The sequence below is a fragment of the Stegostoma tigrinum genome, chromosome 23 (genome assembly GCF_030684315.1).
Source record: "Stegostoma tigrinum isolate sSteTig4 chromosome 23, sSteTig4.hap1, whole genome shotgun sequence".
Lineage (NCBI taxonomy): Eukaryota > Metazoa > Chordata > Chondrichthyes > Orectolobiformes > Stegostomatidae > Stegostoma > Stegostoma tigrinum.
Genome location: NC_081376.1, coordinates 31300889 through 31326444, shown reverse-complemented (window position 1 = coordinate 31326444; position 25556 = coordinate 31300889). Strand labels below are relative to the sequence as shown.

The window sequence follows — 25556 nt, the reverse complement described above, 5'->3', positions numbered from 1 at the left end:
CGTGGGAAATTATGTCTTTCAAAGTACTGAAATCTTACTTCAATTAAGTAGGAACTTGGTTAGACCAACATCTGCAGTACTGTGTGCAGTTTTGGTCTCCTTATCTTCAGAAAGCTATTACTGCCTTAAAGGGAGAGCAACAAAGATTCACCAGATTTGTTCCTGGAATGGCTGGAGTGTCCTATCAGAAGAGATTGGTAAAACAGGGCCTACATCAGAAAGTTTGTATTTAATATTCTCTCTTTATCTAGGTCATTAGTGTTGATTATAAATCATAGAGGCTTCAGCACTGTTCCTTTTGGAATTCCACTGGTTGTAGCTGCCAACTTGATAAAGTGCTTTTATCCGACTATCCTTCCTGTCCATTAACCAATCCTACAACCATGCTAATGTTGCCTCAAAATTCATGAACCTTTGTCTTTCTTGGTAACATTCTGTGTGTCACCTTCTTGCCTGTCTTTTAGAAATCAAAGTATATTCCATCTAGTGGCCCTTTCATTTACCCTATCCAGTACATTCTTAAAAACTCTTAATAAGTATTTCATAAAAGTGATGTTAATTTGTCTGATTATACTGTGATTTTCAACTTCCATAATAGATTCCAGCATCCCGCCAATTTATTTTTTCTTTATTCAGTAACAGGATGTGGACATCGCTGGCTGGGCAGCATTTATTGTTCATCCTTAATTGCCCTGAGGATAGTTCAGAGTCAACCACATTGCTGTGGGTCTGAAGTCACATGTATGCCAGACCGGGTAAGGATTGCAGTTTCCTTCCCTAAAAGGACATTAGTGAACCAGGTGGGTTTTGCTGATAATCAACAATGGATTCATGGTCATCATTAAATTCTTAATTCCAGATATTTTTATTGAATTCAAATTTCACCATCTGCTGCGGTGGGATTCGAACCTAGGTCCCCAGAATGTTATCTGGGTCTCTGGATTAACAGTCGAGCGATAATGCCACTAGGCCATTGCCTCCCATTTAATTGAGATGATTGACATCATGCTGCCTGACCCATAATTCCCCTGTTTCCTTTCTTCCCCCTTTCTTCACCTTTTCCTGACATCCAATCCACCAGGACCATTCGAGAATGTAGGAACTTTGGAAAGTTATATAATCAGTGCATCTGTCATCTCTACTGCTATCTTAAAATACAGGCCTTCGGCCCTGGGATTTGTTGGTTTTCAGTTCCTTAAGTTTTTCCAATAATTTTTCTTCAGTAATGCTAACCACTTTAAATTGCTCATTTTACCTCTCTTACAAAAATGCCCAAATATTTGGCTTGCATTTCTTACGGTCTTGCTAAACATACAGCACAATATTTAGCAATGCGTGTAACTGTACCTCAAGATCCCCTTTGCTCCTCTGCTCACATAGACCTAACCCGTACAAGTAATAAGTAAGCCTTGTCATTTTTCTACTAAAATGTACCAACTCACATTTATCTGATTCATTTGCCAAATAATTTACCATTCTACAAATTTGTTAATGTCACCCTGTAATTTGTTACACTTCTCCTCAGTATTGACTACATTATGATTCCAGCTGATGTTATTATAGATTCCAGACTGAAATCTGCCATAGCAAACTATAATTTGTTTTGTTTTGGTTTTTAACAAGATGGTCTCTTAACTTAGACAGAAACACATTTATTAAGTGAAAGGAAGTAAAATAAATTGGAATAAACCAATCTGTTTACTTATGAAACAAATTTGAAGTGTTTTAAACACAGAATAAAAGTAGAATCTCATTTATCTTTATAAATTTCAAATGAAAAATCAACAGCCGTGTACAGTACCCAATAGCAATCTTGTATATACTCACACCAGTATCTCTTTCTCAGGTACCTCAACAGATGAAAAGTAACAGAGATAATGGGAACTGCAGATGCTGGAGATTCCAAGATAATAAAATGTGAGGCTGGATGAACACAGCAGGCCAAGCAGCATCTCAGGAGCACAAAAGCTGACGTTTCGGGCCTCTGATGAAGGGTCTAGGCCCGAAACGTCAGCTTTTGTGCTCCTGAGATGCTGCTTGGCCTGCTGTGTTCATCCAGCCTCACATTTTATTAGATGAAAAGTAACTGTGACTTTAATTCCTAAACAAGGACATCTAATTGCTTATTCCTGAGCTTGAAAAATTCAACTTCAAGTCCCCCTCAGGGTTTTATCTTAATTGTTTTGGTCTGAGATGATCACTAATTGCTTCCTCTAAGGTAATCTAGTTTACAACACAATCCACTTCTCAGGGGCACTGCTCTATATGTGCATCTCCATGCAAGGATTTCACAAAACTGCCCAAAACAAAGTAAAAGTGAAACAAAAATGTCTTGCTCCAAGCAATGGGTGTTTCCCTTAAGCTTAAAAGAAAACCTCCCTAAGTCTGGGATAGCAAGAACTGCAGATGCTGCAAGTGTGGATATTTTTAAAGAGAGCTCAAGTGTGATATTTCACCCTGCTAAGTTGAAAATTCTTGAAGAAAACACAAACCCATGAGGCTGCCAAAGTACTCTTTACAAACTGTTTAAAAAGAAATCACCATTGCTACAAAAACACATTAACTTCAGACACAGAAAACCTTTGTGCCACCAACTCAAAATTCCAAATCCAAACTGAAAATAAATTGTTAACAATATGTATATATCAGACAGTTTATATTACAACTATTATCCCTCAATTTTGTGTCATCCACAAATTTGACTATTGACTCCAAGTGTTCATAGAACAGAATAGCCTTTATCATCACATAGAAATGAATGAATGCGGTGAAAAGTTTGTAATGTCTCATCTTGGTGCCATCTCAGGTACAGGGTACCTAGGTACAGATGCTTTAAGTGTTTTTAGAGAGTAAAACAAAAGGTTAGCAGGGGAATAGAGTTTAAAAAGTCTAGATATGATATTAAGAAGTGACCATAAAGTACTTAATAGGAGAGTGATAGGACTAACACTATTGCAGATCTAGAATGCCATACTTTGATCAACTGAGATGTCCTCATTGTTCAGACTCGCACTTTCAAGTGCATCACTGTCTACTGCAGCAGAATGGACGTTGGCTAAAGGGACTGAATTGTCAGAGGTAACCTCTCACTCTGGTAACCGATCTGTTAAAGGGAATTGCACCGCTCCAGCAGAACCTCCAACAGATTCAAGCTTCTGAAAGCAGGGTGTTCTGGACAGGTCACTGAGCACATTCTCAGGACTGCACACTTGGTTTCCTGCTGCAAGCGCAATTGCCACTATCGCTGGGAGACAGCACACTTACCTTGAAGAGTTCCTTTATCACTAACGGGCAGTCCATTTGGGAAACTGTTGACTCCTCTATCCTCAAACGCTCATCCCTGACATCGGAGTCTTCAATTAGCTGTGGCATGCTGCCATTTATAATTGAAGCCTAATAGAAGACAGAAATATTAGCCTATTCATACCCACTACACCATTCAAACATAACTAACAACAGAATCTGCTAGAAACTTATAGCAGGTCATTCAGTTTGTGTTAGCAGAGGAAATGTGTTGATGTTCCATTAGAATTAACAATAATTATCTTGAAAGTTAACCTGCTTTCTGTCTCCACAGATGCTGGCTGACATTTCCATGTTTCCAGAGTTTTTGGTTTGTTTTATACCTCAGCAATTGTAGTAAGCTTCGCAAAAAAAAAATTTATATGGAGTCAGAAATTTCCCTCTCTTAATGAAATTTATTTGATTCATATTTAGGTACAATCCCTGTTCTTGATGATGAGCCACCTTCTCCAGGATAAGACTTACTGACAGGGAAAAACACTCATACAGCTCAGTTTAGATACTTTGCATTCCATTTCTAATTCTTCTCTCTTCTCCCTTTTACCCTCACCAGGTCCTCACCGTTCACTTATTATTCTGGGGCTTTCTCCACCCCCTGAATTGCCTCCTACTCTGGAGTCTCCTCACTCCCTGAGAACACCGCTCTAAGAATTATATTCTAATTAAATTCAAACTAGAAGTTCAGTAATAGAGAATACTGGCAGCAATTCTGCCAAGTCTTGAGCAAACCTATTCTCAGTGAACATTACCAGGCTACTTGCTGCCAGTATTCTCTATTACTGAACTTCTAGTTTGAATTTAATTAGAATATAATTCTTAGAGCAAATAGGAATAGGAATTTAATAGAGAGGTTCAGGGTGGGAGGATGATGGTTGTAGAGAGAACAACAGATATCTATGAGTGATATACATGCTGGAATTGATTTGGGGTGGCTTATACATAGAATTACTGATTCCAAGCATGAGCTAAAGGCAAAAGAACCTGATTGGAGGTTTGGATAAATATCAGATACTCAAGAATGAACTACAGTTTGAGAACAAGGAGTGCAGCTGGCATAACTATTATTCCAGGGTGAGTTAGAGGTTGTTATCTACTTGAGGGGATCAGAGGGTTTATATTTGGACTATCAGATAGTCAGGAATGAGTTACTGGCTGAAATCTAATTAAGAAATTCTGACAGTCTTCTTTATTGTTTTACAAAATTAGAAAATCCTCAGAGTATAACATCCCTCACTCAAGAGATGTGTAAATTGATTGGAACAAATGTTTTGGATTCACCAAATTACATTTTTCTGATTCCTGACAGGATTCCTGAGGTCATTCCCATCTTTGCAAAAATTAACCCAAATCTGCATTTTTACTTCAACCTGTGAGAATCTGTCTCTGCCTCAGGCAAGTGTGGTGACCCCAGGGAAAAGGGGAAAACCTTGTGACAAACAACTTAGGGAGTGAGAGAGGATTTAAGGAGGATGGATCCCAGGGAATGGGGGTACTTGGAGAATAAGGGAAAAGCCAGGCGGTGGGAGGGATCCAGAGAGCGGGTAAGGACCTGGAAGAGCGGTGTTCTCAGGGAGTGAGGAGACTCCAGAGTAGGAGGCAATCCGGGGGTGGAGAATGCCCCAGAATAATAAGTGAACGGTGAGGACCTGGTGAGGGTAAAAGGGAGAAGAGAGAAGAATTAGAAATGGAATGCAAAGTATCTAAACTGAGCTGTATGAGTGTTTTTCCCTGTCAGTAAGTCTTATCCTGGAGAGGATGGCTCATCATCAAGAACAGAGATTGTACCTAAATATAAATCAAATAAATTTCATTAAGAGAGGGAAATTTCTGACTCTATATAGATTATTTGTTTGCGAAGTTTATTGCAATCGCTGAGGTATAAAACATAAAACAAAAACTCTGGAAACATGGAAAAGTCAACCAGCATCTGTGGAGACAGAAAGCAGGTTAACTTTCAAGATCAATTATTGTTAATTCTAATGGAACATCAACACATTTCCTCTGCTAACACAAACTGAATGACCTGCTATGAGTTTCTAGCAGATTCTGTGATTAGTTATTAAGAGGCGACTTAATAGAGACATACAAGATGATCAGAGGATTAGATAGGGTGGACAGTGAGAGCCTTTTTCCTCAGATGGTGATGGCTAACATGAGGGGACATAGCCTTAAATTGAGGGGAGATAGATATACGACAGATGTCTGAGGTAGGTTTTCTCAGGGAGTAGTAAGGGTGTGGAATGCACTGCCCGCAACAGGAGTAAACTTGCCAACTTAAAGGGCATTTAAATGGTCACTGGATAAACATATGGATGATAAAGGAATAGTGTAGGTTAGATGGGCTTCAGATTGGTTTCACAGGTTGGCGCAACATTGAAGGCCGAAGGACCTGTACTGTGCTTTAATGTTTTATAGTCTATTGTCAATGGTCAGGTGGGAAGTCAGAGAAAAGTTGTTCTCAGCATCACATGGATAATTAATTAGTTAACTGCTGTGTTCTTTGAACTCACCGTTCTCTTTCTCCAGACGATATAATGGAATAAAGTGGACAGTACTTTGAAGATACTAAACTCAATAAGGAGAAGAAAAGTCAGAAAGACCAAGCCCTGGACTGCCAGAGCAACAATGAAGCGGCCAACTCCAGGAGATTCCCAGGCTAAGTAATCAGTCTGGTAGGTGATGTCTGCAAAACATCAACGACGGGCAAGGTGAGAACAGTTTTACTGGCAATCAAATCTAATTTTAACATTTTTGAACGTTTCTTGGATTTTTTTCATTTCTTTGTCTCTAGACAACTCAGACCAGTCTGACAATAATACATAGGTAAGAGGTAAGAGATTAGAGATTCAGGTTCATGTGATGTGAATCACAGATGCATATGCCATGTGAGTTTGCATAATTTAACCACATTATTAATGGAACAGTAAAACACCTATTGTTTACTTACTGATCAATAACTTACATAAGACTGGAAGCTTCAACACTGGTTGAACACAACTTGAGATAAGACCCATTTCTCTCTGACTGCCTTTTGCCTCCATTATTTCTGTTATCTGACTATATGACAATATAATCAGAAACACATCATCATCACTCCTCTCGCCAGCTCCCTCCTGGTCATAAGTAATGTACATAAAAGCATTTGGGACTGGGGACATACTCACTGAATGCCTCGCACAAATACTCGGCAAGTGGGCTTCTTGTGCACACAGTAACCAATTGGTAGTTCTGGTAAAAATCATGCATAGCCTGTCCCAGGCAGTAATTGGGTAACATGAGAAACACTGCATCCAGAATCTTTGCTAGGTCTGTCAGATCAAGTTCTGTGGGAAGAAACAATTAAGCATAATGAAGCTCAATTAAATGCATTTCTCAACTATTTTTCAGGAGTCTTGCCAACCAAACCGCTCTCCCATAAACTTCACCCCTCTCTAAACATGAACTGGTGGCTCTCACTGGCCACTGGGTGAGGCATCCGATTTTATTTACCTCAAATCATAAACAGTTAAACTGCCAGCAAAATCAAGTTCAGCTTGCACAAATGCTAGAGATGCTGCTTCTATGGTTATACAAACCGTCAATGACGAAAAAGAACCACCAGAACTGAACAATATTGAAGGGAGGTGCAAAGCCCTCAATACCTAAGTATCTTAAATTCGGCAGATTAATTTCCCATAGGAATGTACAGTGCTAGAATTGGTGGAAATAAGTACTGACTTAGAAATTAGTGTGGTTATTTTTAAATTGTATTTTTTTTCTCCCCTTCCCCAAGACAAGCTCTCTCCAAGGGCAGTTAGCTGAACTGCTCTTTATGTTTCCTCCACATAATTAGACTGTCAATATTCCTCTTGAACTGGTTATAATGTGGTGCATGTACTGCTTGAGTGATTTGGAACTACTCAGATAGGCACCTGGAGTGCTATATCCCACATGACTATGACCCAAGAGCTGAGAAGTTAGATTAGGTCAGAAAGTTATATCTCTGTCGGAACAAATTGCTTCCTTCTGTGCCAAAGATTTTCTGTGCTTTTCTGGCTCTTTCTTGCCAATCTCTGCAAAATTCTGGGAACCAACTGAATCTTGGTATTCTGCACCAAAATGCAAATGAAAAACACAACAGCATCTGCACACAGTATTATGCCTTCAGCACGTGCCATTCCTACTGCGAGTAGACAAATGCATGGCCTGCTGACGGCACTGATGTACACTTTTGTGACAACATCAACGGGGGGTACCATTACAATATCAATGCAGGACACTGAGATGGTACCAATGCATGTTCCAGTGATAACAACATTGCAGGGCCTGGCACAGAAAGCAATCTGACCTTAATGTAGTACATTGTGACAAAACTTTCACAGTCAAATTGTAATATTCAAACATCAAGATTCTACAGTGAGTTGGAGCAGTACAATGGAATTTCCAGATCCTAAACTTCCATTTAGGAATCTCTTACTTTGAAGTACCTGGAATATTCATAATTGTAATGGCCAAGAAGGTGGCTGTGCCAGTCAAAATGTTGATAATAGTGATTCTGGTGTAGGCTGTTGCAAGTGTATCGAAGAAGTAGTGGAAGAGGTACATGATAGGGATAATGGACCACCCATAAAGGAGTAGAAGTATCAACACATCTCCAAGATGCTGCTGCACAGTGAAAGGCTGCAGATCAAAGATCTGGAACATCGCCTGAAAAGAAATAAAATAAATACGTTTTACTGCCCACTTCTTGTTATTTTTATATTACTGGTATTACACTATTTTCATAATAAGGGAGAAACAATGATCTAGTGGTATTATAACTAGACTATTAATGTAAAAATCAGGTAATGTTCTAGGGACCTGCATTTGAATCCTGCATGGCAGAATTTGGTATCAAGAGTTTAACAGTGATTATGAAACATTGTCAATTGTTGGAAAAACCATCTGGTTCACCAACCTGGGGGAAGGAAACTACTGTTATGTGACCTACATGTGACTCTAGACCCACAGCAATGTGGTTAACTCTTAACATTTAGGGATGGGAAATAAACGCTAACCTATGCCCACATTCTGTGAATGGATTGTTACGACGGGGAATGGCTGAACCCCTCTGATAATGAAACTAAAACACAAGCCCTGGTCTGTTATGACAGGACTAGCGGTTCCCCTCTAATAATTACTCCCAAAACACCCAGAGATGCTTGTCTTTCTTAAAAGAGTGGCTAAAAGAAAGAAAAACCTTGATCTCCACTTTACTACTAACAAGAAACAATTTATTTCTTTAATCCAGCAATGAACAAATTAACGAAATTACTAATAAACAGACAGTTCCCCTTTAGAGAATTAACTACTCCCTAACTGGTCTAAATTCTACTGGAATGCTGTTTAAATAAAAACAAGTCCCACTAATAGAAACCCAACTAATCAGAAGCAATAAATTATAACTTAGTCTCTCCAAGTTCACACACATTGTCTTCTGGAATATTCTGTTGTCTCCAGTCTCTTCACAAACCTATCTTCCATTAATTCTACTGTCAGGGATGTTTTATCTCTATAATTTCTTCAATGAGGGCTTTGAGCTATAATTCTATGATACCTCTGGTTAATTAGATGGACTTTCTCTGAGAGCAGATGGCTCTCCCGGATTGTCCAAGTGCCCTTTCTCTTATTATAAAAATTTAATTATGCCATTACGGGTATATATGATTGGTTTCAGGTTACCAACCATCAGATTTAAATTCATATGGCTTTCTATATCCAGGGGCTTCATTTAAATTAATTGGCTGAATTCAAACTCACTGTCACAACATCAAAACAAGATTGCTGTTTTGCCTGCCATCTATAAGGCTTTTTTGATACACTTATTTCACTTTTTGAGGCTCTCTGTACTGGCAACTGCTCAGCTGCTGCTCACAGACATACATTTTTTTTAAAATTCTAAGCACAAGCAAAGCACAAATCTCTGAAAGTAACCAAAAACTTTAGTTTCCGGTCCTCTACTTCACTACTACTCTACCCAACTTTGTAACAAAGTTACAAAGAGTTCTTTTTTTGTGAGATCTAACCCATGCCCAGCAGCGAAGCACCTCAGTGTAATAGCCACAGGTTTTGCAGCAGGCTTGGACCATGTCATCACGGATTATGATTACTGGGTAAGGGAAGAATATTATTCAAAAAATTATGATTGGTTCTGAACATATTTACAGTGACTGACCACTGTACAGGACTTTCGCAAAGGAGAGTCATTCCTGGAAAGACAATTTCAATAAAGCCATAGGTAAATTGGGATATCATCAAATGGCCAAACACTTAGTTAAAGAGATGGATTTTAAGAGCTTCTAGTTAAAGATACTACTCCTGTCCCATGTGTTGTTTCTGAATTTAAATCAGCAGCAGGTTCCTAGTAATAGTTATGGCCTGGCAGGCAGAGATCCCATTTAAAAGCATGAGAGGAACTGGGAAGAGAAATGACACGTAAGCGGGTATGACTGGGCACCACACCTTCAGAAACAGCTACTAGAGGAGACTGAGAGTAAACAGGACCCATTCATAAAAAAAAATTCATCATAGGTTTAAGGTGAGAGGAGAAAGATTTAAAAGCGACCTAAAGGGCAACTTTTTCACACAGAGGGTGGTGCATGTATGGAACGAGCTGCCACAGGTGGAGGCTGGTATAATTACAACATTTAAAAGGCAACTTGATGGGTATATAAATAAGAATTGTTTCGGGGGATCTGGGCCAAACTCTGGCAAATGGGACTAAATTATTTTAGGATATCTGGTTAACATGGATGAGTTGGACCAAAGAGTCTGTTTCCATGCTGTATATCTCTATGACACATTTATCCTTTCCACCAAAAACTTTTAACAGAGTTATACAGAGACACACGGTGGCTGGAGATGTCCACTAATCTAGTTACATCCACTAACTGTGATCAGTTTAAAGGTGTTGAGACCATAAGAACATCATGTCTGATGACACCGTCCTGAACTTCACTTTCTTGCTTCATCGCGATAATTCTCAAAGCTCGTAATGATTAATGGCTATCTCAGTTTTGAATATATCCAACAATACAAAGTTGACAGTCTTCCAAGGTAAAGAAGTCCATAGATTCAACACCCTCTGTGAGGTAAAATACCTCCTTATTTTTGTCTTAAATCTTAAATCCTTTACATCATCTGGTCCTAGACTCTCCCATGTGGGGAATCAGCTTCTTTGCATTAACTGGTCTACAGTTAGACCCCTAGGAATCTTACATGTTTCAATTAGATATCCTCTCATTCTTATGAACCCCAATGAGCTTAAGCCCAACCTACGTGACCTCCCTTCATAAGAAAATCCCTCCATACCTGGGATCAATCTAGTGAATCTTCTGGACTGCCTCCAATGCCAGCATACTTTTCCTTGGATAAAAAGGACAAAAACTGTTCACAGTTATGGTCTGACTAGTGCCTTGTATAATTTTAGCAAGACCATCCTATTTTCATACTCCATTCTCTTTGAAATAAAGCCAACAGACCATTTGCTTTCCCTATTACCCAATGAACCTGTATGTCAGTTTTTTGTGATTCATGTACCAGGACCAGGACCAGCACCAAGGCCACCACCACCACCTCCCCCCCACCCCAACTCTGTGCTATGGCTTTCTGAAGTTTCTCCTCATTTAAATAACATTCAGTTCTTCTATGTTTCCTGCCAAAGTTCATAACCTCACATTTTTCCACATTATATTCCATCTGCCAAGTTTGTGAGCACTCACTTAACTAGTTTCTCCATCTCAGTTATATGGCCCCATCACTGATCTCTGTGCCACTCCACTAGTTACAGGCTGCCATCCTGAAAATAACCCCTTTATTTCAACTCTCTGTCTTCTATTACTTAGCCAATCCCACACCCCTGCTAATATTCTACACCATCATGGGATCTTATTAATTAGCTTCATGTATGGTATTTTATTTAAAGTCTTTTGAAAATTCAAATATATTAAATCTACTGATGTCCCTTGATCTATACTGTTTGTCCTCTCCTCAAAGAACTATAATAAATTTGTCAGGCATGATTTCCTCTTCATGAAGTCATGCTGACTGCTTGATTGTATTATGTTTCTCAATGCTCTGCTTTTACATCCTTAATAATAGACTCTAACAGTTTCCCAATTACAGTTGTTAAGCTAACTGGTCTATAGTTAGATTCTTGTTTTGTCTCCCTCTCTTTTTGAATAAACATGTTACATTGGAAAACCATCAATCCTCTTGGGTTTTCCAGACTCTAAGGATTCTTTGGAAGACATTTAAGCAACTCTTGGATAGGCACATAGACGACAGTAAAATGTAAGGTATGCAGGGTAGTTTGATCTGACAGTAGGAAAATAGGTCGGCACAATATCGTGGGCCAAAGGGCCTGTACTGTTCTGTGTTCTAAAGATTACTATTAGCGCATCTACTATCTTTCCAGCTACTTCCGTTAAAATCCTACATGCAACCCATCAGGTCATGGACTTATTGGGTCCCCAGGTACCTTTTCTCAAGTGATAGTTATTACGTTTATTTCCTTCTTACCCCATCCCCGTTTTAGTCCCTTGATTATTTAGTATTTTGGAATGCTATTAGTCTCTTCTACTGTGAAGACTAATGCAAACTACTCATTCAGTTCTTCTGCCAGTCCTGGCTCCTTTACTATTTGTCATATGAAATGAGCCAGCTCAGGAATTTGTTACTTACTAGAATTGCAACACAGGGGATAACATAGTTAATCAGATCCCAGACGAGAGCAGACAGCCAGAAGTTGATGATATGAAGGCCACTGATGAGCTGAATGTGCTTGGATTTTATGGTTTTCTCAGATACCAACAACAGGGAAAAAGTGCTAGCCAGAAAGGCCATGCCAAATATCAAGTTGAAGGCCAAAGCAAACCCTGTCCTATTTCTGTGAACAAATCAAAAGAACAAAGTGAATTAGTGTGCAAAGAAGTGGTGACCTATAACGCGAAACCCAAAATGATTAGCCGTTCGCCATTTTATGAGTACCAGGATCCTCTTACTTCAATTCTGCAGGAAGTTTTAAACTCACCTCCATTAACCCCAGGTGATCAAGTGATCAAAAGACATTTTCAGCAAGGAACAACTTTCAGTTTTGGGACAAAGTGATTGGCAAAGCAGCTGGACAGAAGAAGTTGGATCTATTTGGATTGGAGATCATGCATGGGACTGGTGTCCTTCCATTTAAAGGTGGGGTGGGGGTCTCACGATCAGAATTTCTCATCTCCTTTTCACCTTCTGGTCTCATTCCCAACCAATAACATTGGCAGCATACCAGCACCTAGTAAGGAGTGTGGCATCAGCTTCACTCATAGACAATCAGAATATACCACAGGCACATTACCAAACAGCAGATGTAAACACACATATACAGCAATGGCACCCAAACTCCAAAAAAGGTCAACTCTTCTGGCACATCTGTGCCTGAATCAGGTTTTCCTGTATTGCTGAACAACTGTGTGATGTACACCCATCGCAATCAATGTTGCTAATGATGCCAAACTGGGTGGAAGTCATAAGCAGTCTGTAAAGGTAGCGAGTTTTGAGAAGATTTGTAGCTCAGGTTGAGGTTCTGGATGTAAGTTTGCTCGCTGAGCTGGAACCTTCCAGCTCAGCGAGCAAAATTACATCCAGAGTCTGTAAAGGGATAGAGGTAGGCTAAGTGAGTGGGTAAGTAGATATAATGTATCACGTGGGGAAAAAGTGTAATTATTTATTTAGGTAGGAAGAACAGAAACTAGTTTTTTTTTAAATTCTGAATGTTGGTGTTCAGTAGATTGAGTGTTCACAAAACACAAAGTTAGCAAACAAGTATTGCAAGTAATTAAAAGAGAAAATAATTCTTTAGCCTTTATTGCAAGAAGATTAGAAAAAAGAACATCATGTTGAAATTATACAGGCTTTGGTGAGACAACAAGAGGGGCACTGTGTGCAGTTTTGGTCTCTGTATCTAAGGGATGATATACTTAAAAAAGGGTGCAACCAAGGTTCACTAGACTGATCCTTAGGATAATCAGAAATTATATGAATTGGTTTTATACTCTTTGGAATTTAGCACAATGAGAAATAATCTCACTAACGTGCAAAGATAACCTGAGAAGTATTTGTGCTGGCTATAGAGTCTAGAACACAGGGCAGAGGCTACAATTAATGGTAGATCCCTGGGTAATGTTGTAGAACAGACAGACCTAGGGGTCCAGTTATATAACTTCTTGAAATTTATAGGTAGCCAGGGTGGTTAAGAAGGTATTTAGCATGCTTGCCTTCATAGCTCAACAATTGAGTATAGCAGTTAGGACATCATGTTGAGGTTATACAATATGTTGGTGAGGCCTCTTCTGGAGTACTGTGTGAAGTTCCTGCTTTTGAAAGGATAACATCAAATTGGAGAGGGTGCAGAAAAGATTTACCAGGATGTTATGGGGAATGGAGAATTTATGACACAAAAATAGGCTGGATAAGCTGGGACTTCTTCACTGGAACGTAGGAGGTTGAGGAGTGCCTTTAAAATCATGACTGACTTTTCCCTGATCTTTTCCCTACGGTTGGGGAGTTCCAAATTTTGGGCGGCATAGTTTTAAGGTGAGAGAAGAAAGCTTTGAAGAGAACACGAGGGGCAATGTTTTTACATAGAGAGTGGTTCATGTGTGGAATGAACTGTCACAGCAAGTGATGGACACAGGTACAGTTACAATGTTTAAAAGATATTTGGATAAGTACATGAATAGGAAAAGTTTGGAGAGATTTGGGCCAAATGCAAGCAAGTAGGACTAATTTAGTTTGGAAATATGGTTGGTGTGGACTAGTTGGACCAAAGGGGCTATTTCCATGCTGTATGACTCTATGACTTAATGATTCTATGACTGACAATTTGGGCTGAGATGAAAAGAAAATTTTTCATTCACTTGATTATGATTCTTTGGGATTCTTTACCCAAGAAGTTGTGGATGTTCATTCATTGAATATACTTAACAATAAAAAGATCCAAGGGAAATGTGAATTGAGTATCAATCATCTCCATGTATGGTGGAACAGGCTTGAAGAGTGAATGGCACACTGCTACTTGTATTTCTTGATTTTTTTTTTGGTTATTGCTGCTGAGTTTGCAAATGAATGTCTAGCAGTTGCATGTGCTTACTGTCAAAATCTGCATCCTCATGCAGTGAGATAGTAGGTTAATAAGTTGAAGCAAGATAGTCCTGACCAGCTGATTATTCCCTTTCTAAGTCAGGGTGCCTCTGGCTGACTTAACATTGATCAGGACTCAAACTTGGGAAGTGGCTGTACCACACCACACAGTGCACTTACTCCCAATTATTGGGTGCACCCATTCCATAAGAAGGTTAATGCTGAGTACATACTCATTCAGTTGTTCCATTGCTTGCTCTGTAATGTTGCGAGGCTGTGGAAAGTTGGTGGTACTGATTGATGCTGTTGGTCCCACCAGAAGCTTGAATAAGGCATTGTCCACTAACATCAAGGAAGTAGCAGATGTATGATAGCCCAAATTATTGAATAAAACTCGTATCCTGGTTCCAGTTGTCAGTGTGTCATGGAAATCTGCTGCTACCACACATCGTTCATTAAAAGAAGATCCTTCTTTAACTGAAGAATTCAACAGATAATCAATAATATCACCTGGAGGAAAAAGGCAATAGAAATCTGTGAGAAACCAGACGACAAACACAACTGTCTCACACAGAGTGTAACCAAGGGCAGCTCACGCATCACAATCGAAGGCACATGAGACACACAATTTAACTCGTTAAAATTCGGAGGAAATTGTGAGTAAGGGGGCTTCTACTGGAAGAGTTCATGTGCAAGAAGTTTGTCCATTGGAGAAGGTCTTGTAAGAGGAATGCCAATTGGAGAAAATCTTGAGTAAAAGGGCCGCCTATTGAAGCAGGTCTTGTGTAACAGAGCTACCTATTGGAAGGTGCAGAATTTGGTACTACTAACAGCTTCTTGCATGCTACCAATATTAACTTCTTGGCCAAAAATTGTAGCATTGCTACAATTTTCAGTGGAAGATGTAATCTCACTTGCTCCACCTCTACCTGTACTGGCCCTGGAGTAGGATGAGGCATACCACAAGCTCTGTTTTTTCTTTACTGGACCTTGGGAAGGGATGGGAAGACAGTACACCCACGTCTTCTTAAAAAGGCCATGAAGCAAAGAGCAGACACAAAGATTTTCTGTCCCACTTGATGGAAAATTTTAAATGGGCTTTAAAACTACAATAAAGCACAGACATCATTGTTTGTATCCCAAATCCCAAAAGTATTGCCTCACCAAGGCTGGGAGAGTGTACATCTCTTGTATACAGTAATCAGAATCAATGCTGCAGTGATTGATTGCCTGGCAATTAAAGATTCTTTGCTATGATCCCACAAAAGTACTTATTCGTGACTTATCTTTTCAAAATGTTTTAAAAGAAAGATCAGTAGAGTAGTTTGGGCAATAATGAGGTATCTCACCTTCTGTCTGTATTGGGATGCCCAGTTGTGCTTCTACCACCGCTTTGTAAGCCTGGGACAAATTTTTAGTCTGGTTCCGGGAGTTAGGTCTCAATGAAAAAGGAACAATGGTAGATCCATATTTTTCCAGAGTCAGATTTAATGGAGGTGAATCCTGAGGCCCCGGAAATGTCTTGGCAACAATCAATGCAAAACAGGCAAAAATCAGTGGTACCATAAACTGGGCTGTGAATATCTTCCAGTTCCGCCAGGTGTATGTTGCTCGCTTCATGAGCATGGCATAGAACTGTTGCAAACAGAGTATGATCTGCACAAAACAGGGGAGAATTATTAAGGCTTCACACAATAAAAGAATTCAACAGAAATATCAGCACCCCTCCCCATTACAGGGCTCAGCCAACAAAGTACTTTTTAAAAATAGTCACTGTTATATTGTAGGAAATGTAGTAGCTAATTTGCACACCCAAGATCCAACAAAAAGCAATGTGATAACAATCAGGTAATCTGTTTTAGTGATGTTAATTGAAAGATAAATAATGGCTCCAACACCAGGGATTCCCCCCCTGCTCTTCTTCAAAACAGCAGCTGTGTAATCTTTTACAAGTGCAGATGATGCACACTGGAAGAAGTAACATGTCAAAGGAGAATTCAGTGAATTGCAGGACACTAGGAAGCTCAGAGGAACAGAGAATCTTGCAGTGTCCACAGATTCACAAACGGAGTAGTTAAGGAGGCATGTGTGTAGCTTGCCTTTAGCAGTCAAGTATACAGCATAAGAGCTGGGATGTTATGTTGGATCTGTATAGAACTTTGGTTGGAGTACCATGTACATCCTGGTCACCACACTATAGGAAAGATGTGATTGATCTGGAGTGGGTGCAGGGGAGATTCACCAGGATTTTGCATAGGATGGAGCATTTCAGATATGAAGAGAAGTTGGGTTAGCTCGGCTTGTTTTCTTCAGAGTAGAGAACGTTGAGGGGAGACCTGATAGAAATGTATTAGATTATGAGGGACAAGGACAGGGTAAACAGAAAGCAGAGATAACAAAGTGTAGAGCTAGAGAAGGGTCTCGGCCCGAAATATCAGCTTTTGTGCTCCTTAGATGCTGCTTGGCCTGCTGTGTTCATCCAGCTCTACAGTTTATTATCCTGGATTCTCCAGCATCTGCAGTTCCCATTATCTCTGAATAGAAAGCAGCTGTTTTCCTTATTTGAAGGGCCAAGAACAGAGGAAACTTTTAAAGTGAAAGGCAGAAGGTTTGACGGGGATTTGAATCAAGTTTTTTTTACCTAGATGGGGTGGGGATCTGGAACGCACTGCCTAGGAGGTTAGTTGAGGCAGATACCCTCACCATCTTAAAAAAGTACTTGGATGAGTGTCACAACATGCAAGGCTATGGATCTACTCAGGAAAGTGGCATTTGGTAGGTAGTACTGACTTGAAGGACTGAAGGGCCTATTCTGTACCAACTTGAGAGGGCAGACAAGGCCTTCCCCCAATACTGCTTCTAAAAGGTGACAATGCCAACATCACTGCCGCAATACTGCACTGGAATGCTGACCGGAGGCACCTTAGTGTGCATTTATACTAACTAATAGAATTGTTGTCGTTTATTTATGAAAAATGCATAGTCACAAGTATACTTAGAATTATGGGAGATGCATGCCCCTTTAACTCTGAGAATGCCCTGCAGATAATGAGTTTACCCCTGTGTTCAGTTTGATAGAAGAACAGGTGTTGGGCAGATGACTCTCATTGTTATCTGTATCTTCCATCAAGTCGCTCTGGCTGGTTTTCTCTCCAACTGACCAGTCACTCATCCTTCGTTCATGCTGGTATTGTATTGCTGGCAGCTGGATTGCCTGAATGTCCATGCTGGAGTCCACCAGCTTCCCCACCCTGTTAAAAAGCCACAAACACAGACAGGAAGATGACATAACACTAAAAGCTGCAGGCAGAGTTGGGGGGGGTGGGTTTGGTTCTCAACACCAGAATCAGCAGAAGCTCCAATCAAAACGGGAAGTGTATGAAATGATCAGTCAACAAAAGAGAGACTGGCATTAGGAAGGGATTAGAAAACAAAGATACATGAACGAAGGGTGTCTGCGGAGGGGGAAACAAAAGGAGACAGCAGGCAGGGTGAGAGGCAGAGAAAAGAGAGAAACAAAGAAAGAAAAGGGAAGGTGAGAGAAGGTGGAAGAAACAAGATGGAGGGAAGGACAGAGAGAGTTAGAAGGGAAGAAGACATAGGAGAGAACTGGAAAAGAGAAAGGCATGACAGGAGAGGGGCAAGGAAGAGGGGTGAGAGGAGGAGGGGAGGGAGAACAAGACTGAAGGGAGGACGGGTGAGAGGGAGGGAGGTAAACATGGTGAGTAAGGAGCAATGTACATTAATGTCTCAGATGAAGAGACTAACTGAATAGCAGCTAAATATGTAAACAATATGAAGATACAAAGTGTTTGCAAAGAGAAATAGCTCGGTTTAGTCAACGGACAAATACTGACAGATTAGTATAATGTGGGAACATATAACACTGGGAAATTTGTCAAGGACAGGAAAGCAGAATATTATTTAAATTTAAAGAGACCACAGAAGACTATAGTACATAGGAATCTACATGTACATGATTCACAAAATCTAGCCATGCAGGTACAGCAAATAACTCAGTAGGCAAATAGAATATTTATAGCAAGGGAGATGAGTTTGTAAGTGGGGAAGACTTGCCATAACTATACAGGACACTAGTGAGACCACAAGTACAGTACTTTGTACTTCTTACTTAAGGAAATTGTCATTAACGGAACACATTTGCTTTGTTGTACTCAGTCACAGTAGTGTTCCCCATGAGAGTCAAAATGAAATTTTGAAATGATGAAATGTTATACACTATCTTGGGATTGGTAGAAACAATTCGTGGTTGTTTTAAAGGTAGAGACAGACAGAAAGACAGGTATCTGGAAATATCGGTGGGCGGGGGGAGAGAGAGAGAGACAGAGAGAGCAAGAGAGACAGAGACAGGTGTAGAGAGGGAAACAGGAAGGACAGACAGAGAGACACAATGAAAGGCAGGAGGGAGAGAAAGTGACAGGAGGAAAGAGAGATACAAGGGAAGGAAAGAGTGGGGTGCAAAATAGAGACAGGAAAGATGCCTATGTAAACTTGTCATTTTATTGTTGTGGCCTCTTGCCAGAGATGGGACTTCAGCTATGTTTTTGCCACCCTTCATTAATGCACCACACAATAAAGGCCTGAGAACTGCTGTCAGGGAGGATGGTTTCAGAAAGTAAACTGGTAACTGACAATGACCTTCTTTTCGACACTCACAAACCCCCATCAGCCCTATGTCCCCATAAAATATCACAGAAGGACACAGGTGACAGAAACAGAAATGGTAAAATTAACTACAAAATGCCAGAACTCTCACTCACTTTAGAAACACCTCTTCCATGGTAGTCACTGAAGCACCATAACTGGCAATTCCCAGCTTCTCCTTCTTCATTTCAAGTTGTGAGAAAAGGTCTTCAAACCTACCGACAAGAAAGATGTTAATATATCGAATCGTAACACTTTCGAGACAAACCTCTAATCCAAGTGTTGCTGCTGCTGTAAAAGATGTCCGTAAGATAATCCCACTGTTGCTACCAGTGCAAAAATCTTCTGCAACACAGTGATTGTCACTGGTATAATGAGCTGCTTTTACCAAACAAATTCTCACATACAGACACAAAGGTTTGTTCCACACTCACTAGCACTCTCGCCAAGGCTGTCACACCTGTGCACTCATTCTACTGAGACCAACACACATGCACACTATCTCGCTGAGATTGACTTACCTGTGCATTCTTCAAGACTAATGCACCTGCGCATCCACTGGGACCATCACACCAGGAGCGTTGGAAGCTGGCAAGAGAGCTTATAGACGCTGGGTGAATAGCCAAAGTCTTTTCCCCAGGGTAAGGGAGTCTACAACTAGAGAACATAGTGCGATGCACATATGGAATGAGATGCCAGAGGAAGTGATGGAGGCTGGTACAATAGCAACATTTAAAATGCATCTGGATGGGTATATGAATAGGCAGGGTTTACAGGGATATGGCCAAATGCTGGCAAATGGGACTAGATTTATGCAGGATATCTGGTCAGCATGGACGAGTTGGACCGAAGGGTCTGTTTCCATGCTTTACATCTCTATGACACAATAACTGCGCACTTACCGAGACCGACACACCTGCTCACACACCGAGACTGACACACCTGCTCACACACCGAGACCGACACATCTGTGCATTTACTCTCACAAATAAAATTGAGATAGATACAATTGTGCACTAACTCTCAAAGACTTATGGAGACCCACATGCCTGCCATGCAGCACCTCACACACACATGTGTACTCTGGATGGGGGATTTCAATGTGGCTCAGCAGCAGTATTACTGATCGAGCTGGTCATGTCCTAAAGGACTTAGCTGCTAGACTGGGTGTGCAGCAGGTAGTGAGGGAACGAACCAGAGGTAAAAAACAAACTTGACCTCGTCCCTATCCATCTGCCAGGTGCAGATGCATTTGTCCATTACAATATCAGTAAGAGTGACCACCACAACTCCTTGTGGAGATGAAGTCCCGCCTTCACAATGAGACCAACTTTCACTGTGTTGTGTGGCACCATCACCACACCAAATGGGACAGACTTCAAACAGACCTAGCAACTCAAGACTGGGCACCCATGAGGCGCTGTGGGCCATCAACAGCAGCAGAATTGTACTCCAGCACAATCTGTAACCTTATGGCCTGTCATAAACCCCACTCAACCATTACCATCAAGCCAGGAGATCAACCCTGGTTCAATGCAAAGTGCAGGAGGGCATGCCAGGAGCAGCACCAGGTATACCTGAATGACATGTCAACCTGGTGAAGCCAGCAAACAGCACTACTTGCACACCAAAACAGCGCAAGTGACAAGTGGAAGACAGAGCTATGTGAGCCCACAACTAACAGATCAAATCTAAGCTCTGTGGTCCTGCCACATCCAGTTGTGAATGGTGGTGGACAATTAAACAACTCACTGCTGGATGGAAGAGCCCAGCTCATTAGTGCAAAAGATAAAGCTGAAGATTTTGCAGCAATCTTCAGCCAGACATGCTGAGTCGATGATCTATCTCGGCCTCCTCCAGTGGTTGCCAGCATTACATATACCAGTCTTCAGCCAATTCGATTCATTCCATGTGATATCAAGAAATGGTTGGAGGTACTGGATACTACAAAGTCCATGGTCCCGGTCACATTCTGGCAATAGTCCTGAAGACTTGCACTCCAGAACCTGCTGCTCCCCCAGCCACGCTGTTCCAGAACAGTTACAACACTGGCATCTACCTGACAATGTGGAAAATTGTCCAAGTATGAACTGTACATAACAGGCAGGAAATTCCAACCTGCCCAATTACTGCCCCATCAGTCTACTGTTGGCCATCAGTAAAGTGATGGAAGATGTCAACAACAGCGCTTTCAAGCAGTGCCTGCTCAGCCATAACCTACACAGTGATGCCCAGTTTGGATTCAGCCAGGGTCACTCAGTTCCTGATCTCATTACAGGCTTGGTTCAAGCATGGACAGAAGAGCCGAATTCCAGAGGTAAGGTGAAAGTGACAGCCCTTGACATCAAGGCTGCATTCGACTGAGCGTGGCATCAAGCAGCCATAGCAAAACTGGAATCAATGGGTATTAGGGGACAAACTCTCCAGTAGTTAGTCATACCTGACACACAAGAAGGTGGTTGTGGTTGTTGGAGGTCAGTTATCTCAGCTCTAGGACATCTCTGCAGGAGTTCCTCAGGGTAGTGTCCTTTGCCTAACCATCTTCGGCTGCTTCATCAATGACCTCCCCTCTATCACAAGATCAGAAGTGGAGATGTTCACTGATGACTGCACAATGTTCAACAACATTCGCAATTCCTCAGATACTGGAGCAGTCAGTGTTCAAATGCAACAAGATCTGGATAATATCCAGATGAGTGCAGCCCCAACAACACTCAAGAAGCTTGACACCATCCAGGACAAAGCAGCCAGCTTGATTGGCATGACATTAACAAGCACCCACTCCTTCCACCACCAATGCTCAGTAGCAGCAGTGTGTACTGTCTTCAAGATTCGCTGCAGAAATTCACCAAAGATCCTCATACGACACCTTCCAAACCCATGACCACTTCCATCTAGAAGGACAAGTGCAGCAGATACATGGGAACACCACCACCTTCAAGTTTCCCTCCAAGCCAAGACTTGGAAATATACTGGCATTCCTTCACTGTCGCTGGGCCAACATCCTAGAATTCCCTCCCTAATGGCAATGTGGGTCAACCCACCAAAGTCAGACAGCAGCAGTTTAAGAAGGCAGCTCACCACCACCTTCTCAAGGGCAACTAGGGTCAGACAATAAATGCTGGCCAGCCAGCAGAGCCCACATCCCACAAAAATGAATAAATAAAAAAGACATTGACACTGATGCACTTTGTAACTCATTCTCACTGAGACAGACATTCCTGCACACTCACCGTGACAAACGTGGGCACTAACTCAAAGCCTCACTGAGACCTTCATACCTCACACACTCACTGAGATTGACACATCTGTGCACACATGTGCATATTCACTGAGACTGACACACCTGTGCACCCATTCACACTGAAACCGACACACCTGTGCACACTCTCACACACACACACAAACTCACACATGTGCACTCACTCTCATGCACTCACTGAGACTGACAACCTGCACACTCATTCCCACACACACATTGAGACTGACACACTTCCTCACTCACTCTCACACACAGACCTGCCTGCACACCTAGACTGTCACATATTTGCATACTCAATCACATACACTCCCTGAGACAAACACAACTTTGCACTCACTCTTAAACACTCACAGAGACTCGTGCCTGTGCACTCACTGCCATACACATACCAAGACTGATACACTTGTGTACTCACTGAGACCAACAAACTAGAGCAATTACCGAGACCTACCTGTTCACTTATTGGGACTGACACACCTGTGCCCTCACCGGGATCGTCATACCTGTGCCCTCAGCGGGGTTGACACGCCTGTGCGATCACCTGGGCCAATACACCTGTGCCCTCAGCGGAACCGACACACCTGTGCCCTCAGCGGAACCGACACACCTGTGCCCTCAGCGGGATTGACACACCTGTGTCCTCACCGGGACTGACACACCTGTGCCCTCAGGAGGATCGACACACCTGTGCCCTCAGGAGGATCGACACACCTGTGCCCTAACCGGGGTTGACACACCTGTTCCCTCAGGAGGATCGATGCACCTGTGCTCTCACCGGGATCAACACACCTGTGCGATCACCAGGACTGACACACCTGCACACTCACTCATAGGGACTGACCCACTCACAGTGATTGACACTCTCACCTACCTACTCATGGGGATTGACTCTCACCTGCTTTCAGAGACTGTCAAATGTATTTGGGGCCAAAGTTACAAAAACAGAAAAACGTCGATATTTGAAAATGGAAGCAGAGATTCTCACATTTAAACTATATCAGTTTTGATAGTAAACATATCTGGAGCAAATTTAAGTTAAAAATCATATTTAGTTAATCCTGGTTAATCATACAAAATCACGTAGAAAGATGATGTTATATCCGAAGAGAAGGAGAGAAGTGGTGGACTTTGAATGGTTGTTTGAACTTGTTTGGCACTCAGAATAAACAGAATCTACCTTTGATATGTTACAGCTACATGCAAATATCTTAAGAGTTTAAAATGTTTTATGGCAAAATGGAATAGGGGAACTAAATTTTGGATAAAAGAATATTTCAGGTTTCACCTTTAGATAGCCCAAAGAGTGGAAAGCTAGTTATTTCTAGCAATCTTTCAAATGTTAGCTTTTCTGATGGGTGCCAGTGCTGCTAGTTTCATAATAATTCTTAGCAATGGAAATTGGAAATGCTTTCCTCTGGCTTGCAACGATAGGAAAATAAATTGTTAAAAGAATTTTCCTGCTGAATCGCAGAATTTAGATACAGAATTCTACTTTTCAAATTTGAGAGTCAGGTTTTGTATGAGGGTTATGAAAATAAAATCCCCACCAACTGTATGTTCTATTATTAATAATTTATTGTGAGACAATGAATCTCTATGAAAACTGTATATGAGAACTGTTTTACAGATTGATTTTGTTATTTCAGATAAATGCTGGAGACAACGAAGTACCAAACATTAAAGGATGGATGCAAGCCATCCATAGATCGTTTTGTTGCATAAAGAAATGCTAACAGATCCCAGAGAAGAGACACAGATGGATACAGAGTGCTTATAAAAGCAGATAGAGTCATATAGATACACAGCACAGAAACAAATCCTTTGATCCAACTCGTCCATGTCAACCAGATATCCTAAATAAATCTAGTCCAATTTGTTAGCATTTGGTCACATCTCACTAAACTCTTCCTATTCATATACCCATCCAGATGCCTTTTAAAAGTTGTAACTGTACCAGCCTCCACCACTTCTTCTGGAAGTTCATTCTATATACGCACCACCCTCTGCCTAAAAACGTTGCCCCTTAGGCCACTTTTAAATCTTTCCCCTCTCATGTTAAAACTATGTCCTCTAGTTTTGGACTCTCACCCTGGGGAAAAGACCTTGTCTATTTACACTATCCATGGCCCTCATGCTTTTATAAGGTCACTCCTCAGCCTCTAACACTCCGGGGAAAATAGCCCCAGTCTATTCAGCCTTCCCTATAGTTTGAACCCTCCAATCCCAGCAATACTCTTGTAAATCTTTTCTGAAACCTTTCAAATTTCACAACATCTTTCCTATAGCGCAGAGACCATAAGAGCACACAGTATTCCAATAGTGGCCTAACCAGTGTCCTGTACAGTCACAACGTGACCTCCAACTTCTATGTTCAAAGCAGTGACTAATAATGGCAAGCATACCAAATGCCTCTTTCACTATCCTATCTAACTGGGACTCTAATTTCAAGGAACTATGAACCTGCACTCTCAGGACCTTACCATTAAGTGTATAAGTCCTGCCTGATATGCCTTTCCAAAATGCAGCACTCCATATTTATCTAAATTAAACTCCATCTGCCACTCCTTAGCCCATTGGCTCAATTGATCCAGATCCCATTGTACTCCGAGGCAACCTCTTCACTGTCCACTAGACTGCCAATTTTGGTGTCATCTGCAAACATACTAAATGTATCTCCTATGTTCACATCCAAATCATCTATATAAAAGTCAAAAAGCAGTGGACCCAGCACCGATCTATGTGGCACACCAGGGGTCACAGGCCTCCAGTCTGAAAAACAACCCTCCACTGCCACCCTGTGTCTTCTACCTTTGAGCCAGTTCTGTATCCAAATAGCTAGTTCACCCTGTAGTCCATGTGATCTAACCTTGCTAACCAGTCTACCATGAGGAAACTTGTCGAACACCTTACTGAAGTCCATATAGATCATGTCCAGCACTCTGCTCTCAGCAATCCTCTTCATTACCTCTTCAAAAAACTCAATCAAGTTAGTGAGACACAATTTCCCCCTCACAAAGACATGTTGACTATCCCTAAGCTGTCCTTGCCATTCCAAATGCATGTAAATCCGGTCCATCAGGATTCCCTCCTACAACTTGCCCACCACCGATGTCAGGCTCACCAATCTATAGATCCCTGGCTTTTCCTTACCACCTTAGATCTTGTGGCTACAGGATGCAGG

General features: G+C 41.3%; 1 protein-coding gene and 1 long non-coding RNA gene across 5 annotated transcripts in view; one reads left to right on the top strand and one right to left on the bottom strand.

Moving 5' to 3' along the window:
- abca3b (ATP-binding cassette, sub-family A (ABC1), member 3b) overlaps positions 1-25556 on the bottom strand; it is a 98831-nt gene that overhangs the window by 20315 nt on the left and 52960 nt on the right. For all 4 annotated transcript variants that reach the window (XM_048552533.2, XM_048552534.2, XM_048552535.2 and 1 more), the window contains exons 17-25: positions 19230-19328; positions 17507-17699; positions 15798-16104; positions 14682-14958; positions 12004-12208; positions 7770-7989; positions 6468-6626; positions 5814-5986; positions 3265-3393 (exon numbers count right to left, since the gene is read on the bottom strand). In XM_048552533.2, coding sequence (XP_048408490.1) covers positions 3265-3393; positions 5814-5986; positions 6468-6626; positions 7770-7989; positions 12004-12208; positions 14682-14958; positions 15798-16104; positions 17507-17699; positions 19230-19328 — 1762 coding nt within the window. The remainder of the gene's footprint in view (positions 1-3264; positions 3394-5813; positions 5987-6467; positions 6627-7769; positions 7990-12003; positions 12209-14681; positions 14959-15797; positions 16105-17506; positions 17700-19229; positions 19329-25556) is intronic.
- On the top strand, positions 646-24417 carry LOC132210904 (uncharacterized). The gene is made up of 3 exons (XR_009447137.1): positions 646-755; positions 5830-6011; positions 24022-24417. It is a non-coding gene; the product is annotated as an uncharacterized LOC132210904 (long non-coding RNA).